This window comes from Adiantum capillus-veneris, chromosome 24 (assembly GCF_014529385.1).
Source record: "Adiantum capillus-veneris isolate H3 chromosome 24, ASM1452938v2, whole genome shotgun sequence".
Taxonomy (NCBI): Eukaryota; Viridiplantae; Streptophyta; class Polypodiopsida; order Polypodiales; family Pteridaceae; genus Adiantum; species Adiantum capillus-veneris.
This window is the reverse complement of record NC_140954.1, coordinates 90108654-90127789: the sequence shown is the minus strand read 5'-3', so window position 1 is coordinate 90127789 and position 19136 is coordinate 90108654. Positions and strand designations below refer to the sequence as shown.

At 42.3% G+C, this 19136-nt stretch overlaps 1 protein-coding gene across 1 annotated transcript; it reads right to left on the bottom strand.

The window, feature by feature from the left end:
* Positions 1–645: 645 nt before the first annotated feature.
* On the bottom strand, positions 646–3933 carry LOC147426740 (calnexin homolog 2-like). Its single transcript, XM_086497979.1, has 6 exons — positions 3730–3933; positions 3252–3321; positions 1473–2596; positions 1317–1388; positions 1110–1235; positions 646–1019 (listed from the first exon to the last, which is right to left on the bottom strand). Exons 1-6 carry the CDS (start codon positions 3805–3807, stop codon positions 858–860), a joined length of 1632 nt encoding a protein of 543 aa, XP_086354105.1. The 5' UTR covers positions 3808–3933; the 3' UTR covers positions 646–857.
* Between the last annotated feature and the right edge of the window lie 15203 nt (positions 3934–19136).

The window sequence follows — 19136 nt, the reverse complement described above, 5'->3', positions numbered from 1 at the left end:
ATCTTTGAAGTAATATACTTAAACGTTAAAACTACAAAGACCTTCCAACATAAAAGCTGTAGAGCTTGTCAAGAGCTTTTTTATGTAGAAAAAAGATTTTCCCTCCTGAGTTCGTGTGCAAAAGTTATGGACAAGATACACAGCTGCAATTACAGAAGCTCACATCTACATGTGCCTTGAAATCCGTCAAGAATGATGAAATAAGGTCCCTACTGCTCAAGGCTACACAGCTAAATGTCCCAAAAATTCATCAAAATGATAAGAAAAGGGTAATTTTCAGCCCTCCAAAAAATTTCAATCAGTTCATTGACGATAGCCTACACATGTTTTCAAGGTAGATGAAAGGCCACCATATCTAAAGAGCCCAAGTCATGAATAGAAAACCCACCAACCTCCTAGTGTCCACATCTACTAACCACCTCAAGCGAAACAATTACAACCCAAGTACTACAATTTACAGTTCAATTGCCTAAACACATTAATAACTGAACAACAAAAGAGACCGTGCATAATCTGCGATTCTACAAATGAGAAGAGTTTTAAAGAAAAAGAATTAACCACCGCAAGTCATATACTGAAACTCGACAGTGCCATTCAAAATTTGCAGCACTATATGACTAACAACACTAAAAGGATACTTTCCCGTAGCTGCAACCTCAGGAACCTTACATTCTCACGCTACAAAAAAAACCCTTCACATCATCCATAAACTACAAACAACCACCTCAAAAAGAAGGCCACACTCTCTCATTTTGGCAAGAGGGCAGCATTGTAGAACTTCATAGTACACATCCGCACAAATACTTTTTTAAGAGACATAGAGCCTCTTCAATTCACATAGTGTGACTGAAATATTTCTAATCTTCCCTTCGGCGCCTCCTGCGGTGTGCTCCAGGGGCCCCCTCATCTTCTTTTTCAATCTCGCCTGCAGTTTCATCAGCTTCACTCTCATCCTTACTTTCCTCCCTCGCGTCGTCGGCTGATGCAATATCTTCTTTTTTCGTTCTCTCGACAGATACCTAAAGCATTAAATCAAGAGACACGCCTCAAAACCTTATGAGGCTTACAAAAGTAGTTTCTACTCATTGACTTAAAGCTGAATCACTTACTGGCTGAGCAACTCGAGCCTTGCCGCCACATAGAAGCTTGTAGACCACGTACAAAATAACCAGTACAACAGCCACTAGGATGCCCAACGTGATATTTTCATTCTTTTCGCCATGATCGATCAGTTCCTGGTAGAAAAATTCAATGGTCAGCATGCACTAATGAAAGAGAAAGAAAGAAAGAAAGAAATGCTATCCAAGGACCCGTACAAGCAACTTAGGTTTGTAAGAAGCCAAAAAGGGCACTTCCACAGCATCGCGAGCGAAGGAGAAGAGTTTCTTCTGCAGTTACAAAATAAAAAAGACATTTAACACAGAAAAGAACCCACAACAAAGAAGAAACAACTAGCAAGAACGAAGAGTTACCTTGTACTCATCCACAGTACTGCCCTCGACCGGTGGTGCAGCTTTGTCCTCCTCGTCTTTCTCAACATCAAACTTGACTTTCCATGTTGTTTCCCTTATTCTTGCACCTTCAGCCTCATCAGTTGAGACTAGGATATTGTCAAACAAGATTCCATCCTGCATTGTCCAAATTTCGATCCCAATGGCCGCAATTGACTCCAGATTAGGATTCTCAAGCTCAAAATACTCAGGGTTTGGAATCTGCTGTGGCTTCCAAATACCCTGGTATTTGGGGTTATCAATCATTGGCGCATACCACTTGCCCTTGTAAGCAGGATTACGCTTTGTAGGCCGCATCCATTCACCACATCCTGGAGCCTCTTCACATCTTGGGTTGGGGATTTTAGGTGCCTCCCACTCCCCATCCTCCTCATCATCCCAGTCTTCAGGCTTCCCTGCCTCAGGATCATCTACATCCTCTGGTTCATCATCAAGCCAGCCCTCTGGCTTCTCTGCATCCAAATCCTCAATCTCCATGGGGGCATCCTCGTCCCAATCCTCAGGCTTTGTGGCATCTGGATCAGAAATCTTGGCCCTCTCATCCCAATCTTCTGGCTTTTTATCATCGGGGTCCGGAATTGTCTTTGGAGGAACAACAGGAGGTTCAAAGTCCGACGATAGAAGATTTGCTGCCTTCTTTTCCTCCCCATCAATAAAGATTTTCAGTGTGTTGTCAGGATAGATCACAGCAGTATAGACGTGCGTCTTTTTATCATTGATGGGTGCTGGTGGATTCTTCAAGTGGTGTTCAACATAAGCCCCAGATTTAGGATTCTTGTGGCGAAAGATAAAATGAACCTTGTTTGTTGCCCCACACTTATCAGGCCCAAACATGATAGAATAAGGAGATTCATTGTCAAAATTCTTTGCAACCCAACCTGCCTCTTGAGGAAGAAGAAACTTCAAATAGGCACCACCACACTCGAGCCCATTTTGTAGCCGTAAATCATACTGCAGCACAACCGTGTTCTTGGTCAATTCCACTGGCTCTGACAGTTCATAGGCGATGCCGTATTTTCTGGCTTTCTCACTCACGAGAAGACCAAAGTCATCATGTCCTTCACTTTTCTCGTGTTTCCATTTGCCTGATGTAAAGCAAAAGGGAATTAGAAACACATATAGACCTTATCACATACAAATCTTGCTTCAAGCAAGAAGGAACAAAGAATGTAAAACCTCTGTACCAAAGAAGCAGGATTCTGATGACAATTCCATGGCCATCCTATCTCTTACTTTACAAGCCAAGATATTCCAGATCCTTAACTGATCAGAAAGACACTTACTCGCTAGTTGTATTAGAGTTTTCCAAGACAACTAATATATCCTTTCATAGGTTCATTTTGCAACAAGGCATACACAAGTTTTGCTGATAAAAATGTATAAAGGGTTATAGGATATGTTCTGTTTACTAGTGTGTCCATTCACTCAAAAGGCATACCACCATTAGCCATGGCATAACGCCATTAGCCATGGCAAACTGCTTTTCTGTGAGTAGTGACAGCACAATCCTCTCCGCACTGTCGAATAGTTCGAAGAGCTTCACAACTTTAAAAAAAGCACAGTAAACATAGAGATCACATAGAAAGAGAGCTGCAAATCCCATCTTCAAATTCCTTAATACAAGCATCCCTTCAATAAAATTAACAGCACTGCAAGCAATTAAAATCTTACCAGCCCAGAGGATTATTGCAAGACAGGTCTGTATAGAATTTAATACACAAAAAGAGAAGCATCAGTAACCTGTGTAATCAGATTTTTCAGAGGCTGCCCAGCGCCCTTCTAAGTGTTCATCGAAGGACTCGTAGAATATCTGCAATGATACAGAAAAGCCATCAAAACCATGCCAAAAACGCGAAACCATACTAAGAGCCTTCTCCAATATTATACTCCAACGAACAACCCTCCCAATATCAAACCTTTCCATCAACATACAAACGCAGGCTATAAGTTTGCAAAGCAGACATCCTAATCAAAGTTTCCAATGATTTACAAACGTGAGCAGAAGTATACAACATACTAATGCAATTGCCGCTGCAAATTGTAGCTAACACAGAAAATCCTTGAGATTTACATGAGAATTGCCTAGAACTTTAGATCTGAAATCACTCTCTCTCTCTCTCTCTCTCTCTCTCTCTCTCTCTCTCTCTCTCTCTCTCTCTCTCTCTCTCGCTCGCGTCGATCCACAACAACAAAAACAGATCTGGAGGAGACACATCACCTGGGAAGCGATCGCGGCTGAGAGGCTCAGAGAAAGAGCTACAAGGAGGAAGAAGCAAGCAGACCTTGCCATCGCCATCGCCGTCGCCGTCGCCGTCGCCGTCGCCTTCCCAATGCAGCTCTCTCTCACTCTCTTCCTCTCGCCTGCCTCCAGAGTCCAGGCTATTAAGGTTTTGAGTAGACAAAGCCCGAGTCGGGCTGCAGACTTTTCATGAAATTATCTAGAAAATGTGCCCTTAAACCTAGATAATATAAGGTGATTCACCAGCATTGGGACTCGGGACACAGGTTTTTTACTAAAGTAGCCAGGGCCCAGGACTTGAAATCAGGCCGCTTACACACCAAACACCTTTTACGATGGACGGGCCTCCCCTTTGAGTGCCACGGGGTTCCAACCATGGGATCAATGATCCCAAGTAAAAGATCGATTTGGACCGTCGATCTATTGAAACTAAACGCGGGATCCCGAGTTTAATTTTGATCGGCCACAGGGCGCGTAATCTCGGGATGCCCTCGCTTTTCCAACCGAGATTTGAACCCTCACCACTAGCTTGAGAGTCCGGGGCCTTAACCATCACATCCGCGTGCGCTTTCCTCAGTAGATGTGTTTTTTCATAAACTTAAACTTAAAACAATAGATCTTCACATAAAAACTAAACTCGAGATCCCGAGTTTAGTTTTTACGTATCAACGGCCGAGATCTGCGAGCGCCCTTGATTTTGCACAAGAGCCATTGATCCCATGGTTGGGACCCCGTGGCACTTAAAGCTGAGGATGGACGGGCCAAGTTTTACACTTGGGACTGACGAAGCACCCATTTTGGTCTTTCACATGCCTTACCAAACGTGTGAAGAAGAGAGATAGGCCCTTTTGGGTCTTTGGCATGCTAAAACATGCCTTAACTAGTTTGCCATGATTACTTTGCTTCAAATTGTGGCTTGATTACACTTTCCTTTGACAACACGAGCCCCAATTTGCTTTTTATGCCTCCAATAATTTTATGCCGTGCAGTGGGATTAGATTTGGATTTACCTCGAACTAATGGCAACCCAAAATCAATCTTGATGCTCCACATCTTTTAGAAGCAACAATTTAGACCTCTCAATGGAATGCAACAATGCTAACCTCTTTTAAACTCATCGAGGTTAGAAATTTTCCATACTAGTATGTGTTTGAATGTTAGCCCATACTTAGCAACATAATAAGCGTCAATACATCTCCTATAGTCTTCAGAAGCCTTCGTTGATGGTAGACTTTGGGCACCAAGGTTAACGATTTTGAGGACTCCCAAGGGTTTCTTCCTTGACTATTTTGTGGGAGGCCTACAATCAGAGCTCATACAAGTTGCCTCATCAAATCCTCAATCAAAGCACAATTGTAGATGGATTCGACCCTTTTAACCTTCCATTTGATTTCCCACTCTACTCTAGATGAAACCACCTGGATGCCACTAGTATGTGTGCATGCCTCTTCTCCACAGTTATCAAGCTAATCTAAGTCTCTTGAGAACTTTGGCTTATTGAAGTTAACTTTCTTTAACTATAAGTAGAACTAGCCTGGCCGATCGCTTTCGTCGTCCTCTCTCTCTCTCTCTCTCTCTCTCTCTCTCTCTCTCTCTCTCTCTCTCTCTCTCTCTCTCTCTCTCTCTCTCTCTCTCTCTCTCTCTCTCTCTCTCTCTCACACACACACACACACACACACACACACACACACACAACGGGTTGGCCGCCTATGACGTCGGGCTGCATGCCACATTGGTCAGATTAATAGTATAGATTGAGTCATCAAATGTTTCCGACAACACGACAAAAAAGAACATCTCGTATCAAAAATCCCTATATGTGTTCCTATTTCAGACCACTCTACTCTTCATCGCACATGATACTCAAATCACTCTCACACTATCTTGTGTCCTTGTAAAAAATAGAGTGTAATGTTATGCAACAGGATTCAATACTTCAAGTTCAAGCTTTTCATTCTAAAGAGGATTGGTCTATTTAACTTTGGTTTGATTGCGTTGATCTCATCCTTCAAATCAACCATGACTGCCTTCAAAATTGACTTGACATACACACTTGATGATCCTTGTTGATCTTTTGACATAGGACTGTGTCCCTTCATCACCTCCATCCCAAGCTTTCAAACTACAATGCTTACTCCCCCTTATGTCTCTTGAATCTAATCCAACTCCTCATTTATGTTCAGGAGACCTACAAAGCTCCTTGAATTGCAATATGTTGCTTTCATGCTCTCTGCCCTTTGTGATGATTGCCATTGCTACGGAGAAGCTTGTTGTGCCTCCATGCACTATTCACATCCTTTGAAACCAATAAACCAAAATAATTGAGCTTTCAAACATTCATGGCTTGGCCACTCGTGAGTTTTGTTCGGAGATATTAACCTTATATGTTGCTTTAACGCTCCATTGGATTGTCATAAAATCTAATATCTAACCAACCCAATTGATTTTCTCATGTTAAACTGATCATTTAATGTGGGAGAATAAACGGGAACAAGGATTAGGATATAGACATGTGCTTACAGATCTATCTCAACACGGGGTCAATGGTAAAGGGGCCCAAATAAGAGATGTTTGTCAAAGAGCAAGGCTAACCAATGGAGCATAAAAACCTTAGGGTTAGCTTCATTGAAGACCTCCAATAGTTAGTGTTAAAAGTCCCTTAACCTTAGGTAAGCTAGGGTTGTGCTTGAGGTGGGAGCCCGGCCCAAGCTTGAGGTGCTTGTCATGCCTGATGACTGAGATGCTTGAAGTGCTTGAGGATTGAGATGCTTGAGGTGCTTGTCATGCTTGAGATGCGAGGGTTGTATTTGAGATGGGAACCCAGCCCAAGTTTGAGGGGCTTAAGGGCCAAGCTTGTGGTGAGAACTAGGCCCAAGGTTGGGGGGCTTGAGTTGGCACAAAAGTCAAAGTGAGTCCCTACAAGGAGGGGGCGAGCCATGCAAGAAGGGGGGCGGTTTCTTGACCACTCTCTCTCCCAAAGGGCACCTCTTGCTCAAGAGGCAAGTAGGACACATGTCAAGCCCCTAGCTAGGTTAACCTCGTGGTGTGCCTAAAGCCTTTGGTTGACCTTCCAATGATAATTTAGTGGATTAAATTAATTGTTTTAGCATTTATCAAGCCCCCTCTCTCAAAAGGGAAAGGGGGACACTTGTCCCAAGGCTACCCTTGTTGCTTGACTCTTGCTTGTGATTGGCTAGGCCTGGAGGGGTCCAATGAGCTTCAAGCACGAGCTACAGAGGGGGTCGACCAAAGCAAGAAGGGGGGTTGCTTTAGGGGTATACTCTCCCACACACACACTCTCTATCTCTCTCTCCTCTCTCTTTGTCTCTATCATTGTGTGAAGTGCAAAGTGCAAGAGCTCCCTCTCCTTCTCCAAGCAAGTAGAGAGGTTGAGAGCCTACACCAACACTCTTGGCTATGGAATGAAAATCCAATCAAGATCTATGCTTCAATGCTTAAGCTTGCCATCTTCTCCATATTCATTACTATGCTATTATGTATGCTAGCAAGAAGAGTGATGATAAGTGAGGAACTAATTCTTTCTCCTATGAAATGTTTCTTCTTTCTCTTCCCTACCCTCATTCCCTGCTAGCTCTCTCCACCTTCGAAGGTGTTTGAGGTCTTGGGACTGAGGCTTGGGATGGTTAATGCTTTCCACAAAGTTTATGTTATGCTCGTGATGCATGAAGCTTTCCATCTTCATTGCATCACCTAGGTCACAAGGAACACAAAGATGGTATTGTAACTAGTCTCTCTTGCTTGGAGAAACTGTAATACAAATTCCTATTGGAGGGGGGACCGGCTCCACATAAATCCGATCCTCAATTGTTGTCATGTTCTCTAAATTCTCTCTCTTGCAAAATTATTGTTCATGCCAAGTGAACTAAATGCTATGTTTATGTTGCTACCATCAATTATGTTCACCAGTTATGCTCACAAAGTAATTTTTCAAAAGTACTCTCTCTCATTTTCGCTACTCTCAAAGTTAATAGGCCAATTTCATTACATTGGTATCAGAGCATTTGGTTTCTCTTTTCTTGCTTAAGAAGAGATGTCCTTAAGTAGCCTATAAATGGTTGATTTTGCTAATTAGGGTAAGTGGGACTAGGATCTATTATCGGTTTTGTTGAGTCTATGTGGGATATGGTGCACACCTCGAGAGCTTTGGACTTAATAATGGAGTCCTTTAGACTTCCCTACAGCTTTACCATTATTGAGCCATAAGAAGTCCGAAAGGAGCTAGCCCTCAACAATTTTGCAATATTAGATCCACTCCACTACTCTCTATAGTTAACCATTTCGAGCCGTGGGTGTAGATACTTAAGAGCCAATTTTCAAAGGCTAAGAGGAGTGGCAACTAAGGTTTTGAATTGCCAAAGCATACACTAAGTACGTACACAAATTTTGTTACTATGGCTGATAATAACCAAGAGAGTAAAATGAACATTGATAGCTTTGATTTTGCACATGAAGGTGCTAATGATGATGCCCCCATCTTTGTCAATTACCTTGTTACTAAGTTGCAGCAAGCTATGGGCAACACTTCTTTGCAAGCCGAAGTCATTGAACAACTTTGCGCTTATGGGATTTCCCTTCCTCTCCAAGAGGAGAGAGCTTAGGAGGCCTATTGAAGAGACCCCCAAAAGAAGATTCTCTCCCATACGAGAGGACGAATTCAAAGAGCAAGAAAGCAATGAAACTTTAAGTTCCTCTAAAGATGTGTCTCCACGAAGATGGCGGTCGAGAAGATCACCAACTCCTCCCAAGAGGAAAAGATCAACACACAGTCCTTCTCCTCGTCACTCCAAAAGGGAATAGAGGAAACAAAGGAATAAAAGGGCAAGAAAGAGGTCACCCTCTTCTCCTTCTTCTTCACCTTCTACCTCTTCCCACGAAAGCTATGGCTATTCTCCTAGAGGATACAAGAGGGGAGGACATCGTAAATCATACCCTGCATGGTGAAGGTCACAAAAGTTAAAGAAGTTCAAAGAGGGAGGAAAGAGTATCTCTTTTCTCACCTACAATGGCACATTTGGTGCTACCGACAAAGTGTTGGCCTTCATTCAGCACTTTGATGCGGCCTTTGGAGACGAGGGCTTCATGGAGTCCTCCAAGCTACGCCATGTAGCTATGCACTTCCAAAAATCGGCTCGTCAATGGTGGGCTAGCCTTCGTAGAAATGGAGAAGCCCCAAAGACATGGAAAACTCTACGAGTTTCCATCATGAAGCAATTCCTTGCAAGCGATGCAAAGAACGAAGTGCTCACCGAATGGCGCAGCTTGAAGCTTCTCTCTCATGAGTCTATCCACAAATATGCAGACACGTTTTGGGATTTACATCTCAAGGCTACTGTCTTTCAAAAGATAGACTTCGCCGAGCAAAAGCAACAATTTTGTGCGGGATTACCTGAAGAGATGGCCGAATATGTCAACTCTCAACGGCCCGGTTCTATCACTGAAGTAATCCATCACACCGTGGTTGCTTCACATATCAATTTCCAACAAGGGGCTAGACGAATGTCAAGCCCATGGAAAACAAAGATAAAAATGATGCAAAGGGGAAAACCAATGCCCAAAATTCTTCCCAAGGCACTTCCAACAACAACAACAATCTGTCCAAGGAGATTGAAGGGAGTTTACAAAGGCAAAAACAAACTCTCTCCTGAAGAGATTGAAGCTTTTTGCAAGGACCATAAGTGTTTTAAGTGTGGGGAGCAAGGACATGGCTATCGTTCTTGCCCCAAGAAAAATCCTCGCAATGAGACTCCTAGGGCTTCCACCATCGAAGCTCCAAAAGAGGATGCTCATTGCAAAGGATCGTCTCTCTCCTATGCTTGGGGAAAGGTAAGGGAGCATGATGCCTTTATCTTGTTTGACCCTAGCTCTACTCACAACTTCATATCAATGGAGTCGGCCACCAAGTTGGGCATTCAAGCTGTCGAGATGGGAGATATTGTAACAGTTGACACAACTTTCAAGGGACAACAAACCTCCGTTACTCCCTTGATTGGGAAGTTGAGGCTTCATGTCCAAAGCTATGTCGACAAAGAAGACTTTTTCATCTCTCCTCTCTAACATGAGGATGCTATCTAGGGGCGCCATGATTTGATCGCATGGCTGCCAACATGAAGTTCCCTGAAATGAGAATCTACTTAACCTACAGGGAAAAGAACATGTATATAGATGCTAGTGAGTGTGGTCATTCTATACCACTTGTAAATCCTCCTGTTTTTGATAAATCAATGAAGAGCTCAGTTTCCTTTGTATATGATTTTTGCCAAAGAATCCCTAAAAGACCCTAATGTTTCATCAAATGTAAATGGTAGGAATCAAGAAGAGTTAGACTTGTCTAATTTTCTAAAAGGATTCCAATATGTGTTCATCAATGATATCCCTATGGACTTAGCTCCAAAACAAGGGGTGATGACCATCAAATTGAACTCCTTCCAGGAAGCTCACTGCCTAACAAGCCTCCTTATCGAGTTTCTCAAGCTCAACAAGAGGAGATCATGAGGCAAGTACAGGAATTAAGCGACAAAGGGATGGTGAGGCCTATCTCCTCTCCCTTTTGTTCTCTAGTCCTTTTAGTGCAAAAGAAAGATTGTGCATACCATATGTGTGTAGACTAAGTACTAAACCATATCACTATCAAAAACAAATTTCCTCTGCCTCGTGTAGAAGATCTATTCGATAAGCTACAAGGCTCTACCTACTTCAGTAGGATTGACCTTAAAAGTGTCTATTGTTGTGGTCGCCCAGGTAAGTGGGCGGGCCGCCAGGTATGTACACATGTTCTTTTGTAAAAACCTAATAAGAACTCACTATGCTCTACACATTACAGTAGAGCGAGTTCACCATATCGTCGTGCTCTTCTTCTCGCACTCTCTCTCGCGTCGCACTTCCGCTCGTACTCCTTCAACTGGTATCAGAGCTCAGATCGAGGCTCGGGGCAGCACTGCAGGAGGCTAGAGTCACCAGCTCAGATTGGAGTGAAATTCGACAGGCGAAGACACGGCCCCAAATCCTGTGGGCGGGCTCGGTGTTGTCAAAATTTCATTCTGAGGTCATCTCGGCCACCGTTCGGCTTCGACAAAGGTCTGCGTAGGCCATTTTCGACTACGTGGTCTCGACGGGTGCCATTTTCGACTACCCTTAGATAGGCAGCTAGGATGTATTGACTGTGAGTTAGACAGTTGGGATTGCATCTTTGCTTTACTGCCGTTGAGGCATTGTTGCAGTCTATGCTTATAGGACAGTGACAGGACAGTCAGAGACAGTACAGGTGCAGGACAGGTTTACCAACAGCTCAAGGGGATAAAACTAGAAGATATGGACGAAGATGAATGGAACGAAATGGATGAATTGGCACTTTCTACCATTATGCTGACTTTGGCAGAAAGCGTTTACTTCAATGTAGCAGACGAGATGTCGGCTTATCAAGCATGGTTAAAGCTGAGTGATCTTTATGAGAAGCAGAGTGCAGCTTCACAGGTATACTGGCTTAAGAAGCTTGTTGACTTGAAGATGAAAGAAGGGACACCTATGTCCAATCATCTGAATGAATTCAACACAATCTATAGTCAGTTGTCAGCTCAAGGTGTCAAGTTTGATGAACCTGTTAGAGCTATGTTCCTGTTGATCACATTGCCGGAAAGTTGGGACACTTTTCGCACAGCTTTGAGTAATTCTGCACCTCCATATGGTTTGAACATAGCAGGTGTAGAAGGAAGTCTGCTTACTAAAGAAACCAATAGAAAGACAATGGACAAAGGCAAAGGAACAGCCTTAGTTGTCAGGGGAAGGACCAAAGAAAAGTACAAAGGTGGAAAGAGGAATCAGTCTCGTAGCAAGTCCCGCAGTGCTAAAGGCAAGAGTGACATAGAATGCTACCATTGTGGCAAGAATGGGTCACATGAAAAGAGACTACAGAGAATGGAAAGCAGAAAAAGACAAAGAGAAAGCTGAAGACCATGGTGAGAAGAACAAGTCCTCAGTGAAGATTCAAGAAATAAATGTGACAGACACTGTTGCAGAGGATGACAGTCTAGTGTCAGGAGACATCTACTTCTTGAAGAATACAATGGTCTCAGCTCTTCTTACAGCATCTGATGGAAATGCACTGAGTGACTGGATTATAGACTCAGGGGCATCACTTCATGTGTCTCCAAACAAGGAGTGGTTTACTTCTTATGTGACCACTAAAGATCATGTTCGGCTAGTCAATGGGCAGACATGTGAGATCTTAGGTGTTGGAGATGTTCAATTGAAGTTTCAAAATGGCTCTTCTTTCACGTTGAAGAATGTGAGACATGTTCCCGCAATTACAAAGAGCTTGATCAGCACAGGGTTCTATGACAGTACCACATGGAGTAAAGTCTGGAGGACTTTACATGATTTATGTATCAAATGTCTCTAAAAATGTAATCAATGTAACCGAGCAGCCGAACGTTTCTTTGTGGCATAGCCGGTTAGGACATATGTCCAAGAAGGGAATGGAAATCTTGTCTCGTTCTGGTTATTTGCCTGGCTTTTCATTTAATGATTTTGAATTCTGTGAACATTGTCTGTATGGTAAGCAAACACAACAGCCACATAAGCATAGAAGCAGTAGAAGAGATACACAGTTTGCACTTGTTCATAGTGATTTGTGTGGACCTATGCCTAACCTATCTCTAGGGGGAGCTTCTTACTTTATGACATTTATAGATGATTACTCGAGGAAAGTATGGGTTTACTTTCTCAAGCACAAGGATGAAGCGTTTAGTGTTTTCAAAACGTTTGTGACACTTGTGGAGAATCAGAGTGGCAAGAAGCTTAAATGCTTACGCACTGACAATGGTGGAGAGTATGTTTCAAAGGCCTTTCAGGACTTTTGTGAGTCAAAAGGTATAAAACGTGAACTTACTGCTCCTTACAATCCTCCTCAAAATGGTGTTGCTGAGAGGATGAATAGGACCATACAAGAGAAGGTCAGAAGTATGTTGTCTAATGCACAACTGCCAAATGGGTTTTGGGCTGAAGCTGTATCAACAGCTGTTCATCTTGTAAATAGATCTCCTAGCAAGGTTTTGTAGAAGGATTCAGTGCCAGAGATAGTATGGTCAGGCAAAATGCCCTCATACAAGCATCTCAGAGTCTTTGGCTGTGAGGCATATACTCACGTTCCAAAGGAATTTAGGAACAAACTTGAGCCAAAGAGTAGAAAGTGCATCTTTCTAGGCTATGGTAATTCTGGTGAGATGGGGTACAGACTTTGGGATCACGAATCCAGAAAGGTTGTCCGCAGCAATGATGTTCACTTTAATGAATCCAAATATCATTCTAAACCAGAGAGGGTTGAGGAGATTAGAAGAGTTGTCTTCCAAGAAGATGGACCTGCACGTGCAAGACAAAATGTCAGGGCTCAAGAGGAGCAAGGACAGGATAGAGTGGAACCACAGGTTGTGGTTGAGCCTGAGCCACCTATTGTGCATAGATCTGGACGTGTCACGCGACCTCCTGATAGGTTTGTTCCATCTATGAACTATGTCATGTTGACTGATTGCAATGAGCCTTCATGTCACAAGGAAGCAGTGCAAATGAAGGACTCCGAGAATTGGCAATTGGCCATGCAGTCAGAGATGACAGCTCTGCATAAAAACAAGACATGGAAGCTAGTTAAGTTACCACAGGGCAAAAAGGCTCTACCTTGTAAATGGGTTTACAGGTATAGGATCACCGCTCATGAGAGTCAGCCAAAGTACAAAGCAAGGCTTGTTGCCAAGGGCCTTAAGCAAGAACAAGGCATTGACTTTGATGAAGTCTTCTCTCCGGTGGTCAAGATGACTACATTGAGATGCTTTCTTGCATTGGTTGCCATATTAGATTTGGTGTTGCACCAAATGGATGTCAAGACAGTGTTCTTGCATGGTGATTTAGATGTGGAAATTTACATGCAGCAGCCAGAAGGGTTTGTTGAGAAAGGCAAGGAAGATTGGGTATGCCAGTTGTTAAAGAGTCTTTATGGCTTAAAACAATCACCGAGGGCATGGTACCATAAATTCCACAAGTTTATGCTTTCTCAAGGCTACAAACGTAGTGAGTTCGATCACTGTCTATATACAAAGAAGGCTAAGGATGGTAGTTGGTTGATCCTTATTTTGTATGTGGATGACATGTTGATTGCTGGCAAGCACTTGGAAGAAATTTCAGCTTTGAAGTCAAAGATGGCAAAATCGTTTGACATGAAAGACATGGGTGAGGCAAGTCATATACTTGGTATGCGCATTGAGAGAGACAGATCAAAGAAGTTGATTTGGTTATCTCAAACAGAGTATATTGACAAGGTTTTGCAACGTTTCAATATGGAGAAGGGAAAGGCATTGAGTGTTCCATTGCCACCATATGTGAAACTTAGCAAACAAGATTGTCCTGTGTCTGAGGAAGAACAGGCTGAAATGGATAAGATTCCATATGCGTCTACAGTGGGTAGTTTGATATATGCAATGATTGCTACTCGCCCAGACATTGCATTTGCAGTGGGAGTAGTAAGTCGATACATGTCAAACCCAGGCAAGAAACATTGGGAGGCAGTGAAAGGAATATTGAGATATCTGAAAGCTACAAAGAGTATGCGTATATGCTATGGGAGTCAGGAGCTAAGTGTAAAGGGTTTTACAGACTCAGATTATGCAGGTGACTTAGACAACCGAAGGTCTACGTCAGGGTATGTCTTTACATTGGCTGGTGGAGCAGTATCATGGCGTTCTAGATTACAAGATTGTGTTACTCAGTCTACTGCAGAGGCTGAATATGTTGCAGCATCAGAGGCATGCAAAGAATCAATTTGGCTTAATCGACTAGTAACAGATTTGGGAATCAAAGAAGAGATGCCTGTGTTATATTGTGATAGTCAAAGTGCTATACAATTGGCTCGCAATCCAGTTTATCACTCAAAGACAAAGCATGTGGATGTGAAGTATCATTTCATCAGGGAAATGCTCGAGGATAAGCAACTTCAGCTTGTCAAAGTTCACACCACAGAAAATCCTGCTGATCTACTTACAAAAGGACTTCCCTCAGAGAGCTTTGCGCATTTTCGCAAGCAGTTAGGTGTAGGGTAGTACATCACTTCTCTACATCTCTTGTATATTAGCTTGTAGAGTAGCTTCTCTCACACTTAAAGTACCACATTGGACTTTAAGTGGGAGGTTGTTGGGGTATAAAGCCCAATGTGGTCGCCCAAGTAAGTGGGCGGGCCGCCAGGTATGTACACATATTCTTTTGTAAAAACCTAATAAGAACTCACTATGCTCTACAGATTACAGTAGAGCGAGTTCACCATATCGTCGTGCTCTTCTTCTCGCACTCTCTCTCGCGTCGCACTTCCGCTCGTACTCCTTCATCTATCATCAAATAAGGATAGAATATATCCTAAAGACCGAGTTTCGTACAACGTTTGGCCTTTATGAATATCTAGTCATTCCTTTTGGCTTGACTAATGCACCAGCCATGTTCAATCGTCTAATGAAGAAAATTTTATCGCAAATTCAATGGAGAGTTCTTTGATGATATCATCATCTACTCCAAGTCTTTGGAGGAACATAAGCAAGAACTCCAAGTGATTTTTCAAGCATTGAGGGAGAACAAGCTTTTTCTCAACCAAAAGAAAAGCGAATTTTTCCTTCAAGAGATTCAATACCTACATCATATTATCTCTCAAGATGGTATGCGTATGGATCCATCGAAGTTAGAGGTAATAAAAGCATGGCCTAATCCAAGGAATCTACATGAGCTAAGAAACTTGATTGGTATGTGCGTATACTATAGACGCTTCATAGCAAAATTCTCTCAAATAGCAGGACCACTGACTTAACTAAGAAGAACGTTAAGTATGTATGGAATGCTAAGGAGCAAAATGATTTTGACAAGCTCAAAGAGAAGCTTACTTCCCAACCAATCCTCATGCTTCTCGATCTCTCAAAGCCATTTGAGGTCTAATGTGATGCTTGTGGTGATGAATACCTTGGAGCAGTCTTGCTTCAAGAAGGACATGCCATAGCATATGAGATTCAAAGGCTCAATGCCGATGAACGTGTCTTAGGCATTTATGAGAAAGAGATTTTAGTTGTTCTACATGGCCTAGACACATGGATGCACTACTTATTGGGGACCCCATTTATTATACAAACCGGCCAACAAAGTCTCAAGTACTTCATGACGCAAACCAAGCTTTCCAACAAACAAATGAGGTGAGCAAATTTTCTTTCGCAATTTAATTTCCATATTGCTCGCATTGCTGGTAAATACAATCAAGTGGCTAATGCACTTTCATGACGACCAAAAGTTAATGCGATGTCTATAGCTATTCACAATGATCTATCTTATATGATAGATGAGTATGTTGCTGACCCTGACTTTAGAGACATAATTCCAACCCTTGCTTTGGGGAAGAAAGAGGAACCATTCACCTTACAGGATGGTTATCTTCTCCACGGCAATAGGCTATGTGTTACCCACTCCCTTCGTGAGAAAGTCATGTATGAATTCCATGCTCCTCCCTATGCAGGGCATAGAGACATTCAACCTACTCTCCGAGGAGTAGAAACGTACTTCTATTGGCCAACCATGAAAGTGGACATACAAGAGTATGCTTCAAAATGTGTAGTATGCCAAAAGACCAATTACGATAGAGGGAAGCAACCTAGATTACTCCAACCATTGCCTATTCCAAATTCACCATGGGGGGAAAGGGGGCTACCCTTGTTGCTTGGTATGACTCTTGCTTGTGATTGGCTATGTCTGGAGGGGTCCAATGAGCTTCAAGCATGAGCTACAAGGGGGGTCGATCAAAGCCAGTAGGGGGCCTGCTTGAGGGGTATACTCCCCCCCCCCCCCACACACACACACTGGTATATTGTTCATAAGTTGTATTTTTTAAGAAAAACTTCCCAAAAGAACCCCCCCCCCCCCCCGCTTGTTGCTCTTTTGCCTGGACCAGACTAGGTCAACTTAAGAAATTGCATTAAAAAAATGGACCACTAAATATACTACTACCGAGGGGCCTAGCCCCTGAATGTATTATGATGCTCTGTACTTCTGGAGAGTCGAGCGTGTTCAATGTCATCTGCTCTCATGGCGTAGTGAAGGCGGATTTCTTCCCCCCTGACTATCGATCTCCATTGATGGCCATAGGCGTGCAACTCTATGCTATCACACACTCATGGTGGAATGCGGCCTAACTCTCTCGTTACCTTGGCACCGCATACGGACAGACCAGCCTCCTCCTACTATAAAGACAGGTGAGGGCGCATCTCTGCCCCTCACTTAGCCATTGTGTTTGTGTTGAGTTATTTTGAGATCACCTACTGTTTGCGTTACTGCCAAGGAGAATGGAGCTCACCACGCAGGTGACTCAGGTTTTTTCTTACCCTTGCTGAGTTAGTTGGTTTACTGCACTATTTATGCTTGTCTGACCTGATTAAACACTAAAAGGCTTTATCTTAGGAAAGGTGGTACTACCTTATGCTTGTTTCAAGCACGCATACTGTGCAATTAAACCTACGGCTATGTTGTCCTTGTAAACTGTTTGCAAACGAATCTTTTTGTTGATATTATATCAAGGAGCTTGATATGGTAACCTTGGGCATGATAACCCCCCTCCTGTTATAAACTGACAAAGTATGGTATATACATCATATATGAGTTGGTCATGACCTTGGACTAGTTAGGTTGCCTCTATGGTTTATTGTCGGGGGTTGTCTGGCTATACATATCGGGATTCACTGGCACCTCTTGGGCTGGTCAATGGTAAGGAATGGATGTAATACTTGTGGCATATATTGGTGGTTAGTGGTTGTTCTGCTGCTTTGTGTGGAACGAAACTATGGGTGGTTGAGCTCATTACTGCATATGATCTTATGAATGGGTTTCATATAAATCCGTTGCAGGAAAATACCATATACAGGCTCTGCCTAATCTCTGTGTAACTGGTTTTTTTTTAAAAGGGTTTTTTGTTATTTAAAAAAAAAGCGATGCTGATTACTTTGGTAAACTGTCGGGGCCTATCGGCTCTTCATACTGTGTATAGTTGGCACCTCTTAGGCCAGTAAAAGATAAACTGGCTGGAATGAGTTGGCATACATTGGTAGATAGGTTTTTTCTGTTGTTCTTTTGGAAAGGAACTGTGTGTAGTAGGGCTTTTAAACTGCGATATGATATTATAGATGGGTTTCCATTAAACCAATGCAGGGTACCGTCTGCATGTTGTACCTATCTCGGCATGACTGGTTTTTTTTTCCTCTCAGAAAAATGGGGTTATAATAACTGAGGCACTATTTAAATTTGCATTACTGTGCGTTCTCACATTCCCTAGTCTAGGCATAACTGGTTCTTTTTTTAAAAAAATGGGGCGACTCTTAGATTTTATAGCAAACTGAGGCACTGAGGTACTCTTTATCACGGTGCTTGCTCACATTCTGAGGAAAGGATCATCATCTATATTTGAAAATAAAGCTGGATATAACCCAACGTTTTGGGTTTGCTTATGGTTTATGAAATGGTTCTCTTTTCAAACGGTTAGTGAAGGTAAGTATATGGCAGTTTTTTGGCTTCAACAGAAGCTCTAAAAAGAGTATACCTAGCAGTCTTGCTACTCTACTAACCGGTTATGCTAGCATCTTATTGGTGTTTTATGAAGAAAGTTAGGTAGTTATCACCCTCATTTGGTACCTTTGGTTGAAAAAAAGTAAAGTCGGATTTCGCATCTCCTTAGCTAAAGGAGTACCTTTGATACCATGTGTTTTAATGCTAAAGGTAAGTATATGGTTATTGAGCTATGGCTCTCAAAATAGTTTTGACTCTTAATGGACTTCACCATGTAAGAAAGTACACTATAAACACTCTTTTGTGAAATAATAAGAAAAGACTGCTAAAAATACTAGTTCTAAATAACCTAGCTTGTCTAAAGTAACTAAAACCTATAAGATGGACATGGATAACAACTGATATGGTCCATTGATACCTGTAAAACACATCCAAGGCTAACTGAATTGTTGTTTTGTTTGGATGGATGCAGGTAAGGACTCTATCTTATCTTGAATGGCTTTCTTTTCTTTGGCAAGCAACCTTTCTGTAATGAAATACTCACTGAGGAACAGGGAAGTTCTTTTACTTCTAGTCTTACTGAAAGAGGATCTCTTTCCTACAATCATTGTACCTAAATAATTCTAATACTGAGTTATTTTTTTACATATCAGTTCATTTTTCCTTGGCTAGCTGTCTTTTGAATGTAAAAATTCAATTATGTCTTATTAGTTAAGATTTAAACAGCTACACACACATCCTATACATAAGGTTTCTTCTTTTCGGGGGAAACCGGGATGCTGGCCTAGGAAATTATCTTAGGA

Coding starts and splice junctions, on each gene's coding strand:
- LOC147426740 (XM_086497979.1), bottom strand. CDS start 3,807: ATGGCGATGGCAAGGTCTGCTTGCTTCTTCCTCCTTGTAGCTCTTTCT. Junction 3,322..3,729: donor CAGCCGCGATCGCTTCCCAG/GTGATGTGTCTC, acceptor GTATCATTGCAG/ATATTCTACGAGTCCTTCGA. Junction 1,020..1,109: donor AGGCTCGAGTTGCTCAGCCA/GTAAGTGATTCA, acceptor TTAATGCTTTAG/GTATCTGTCGAGAGAACGAA.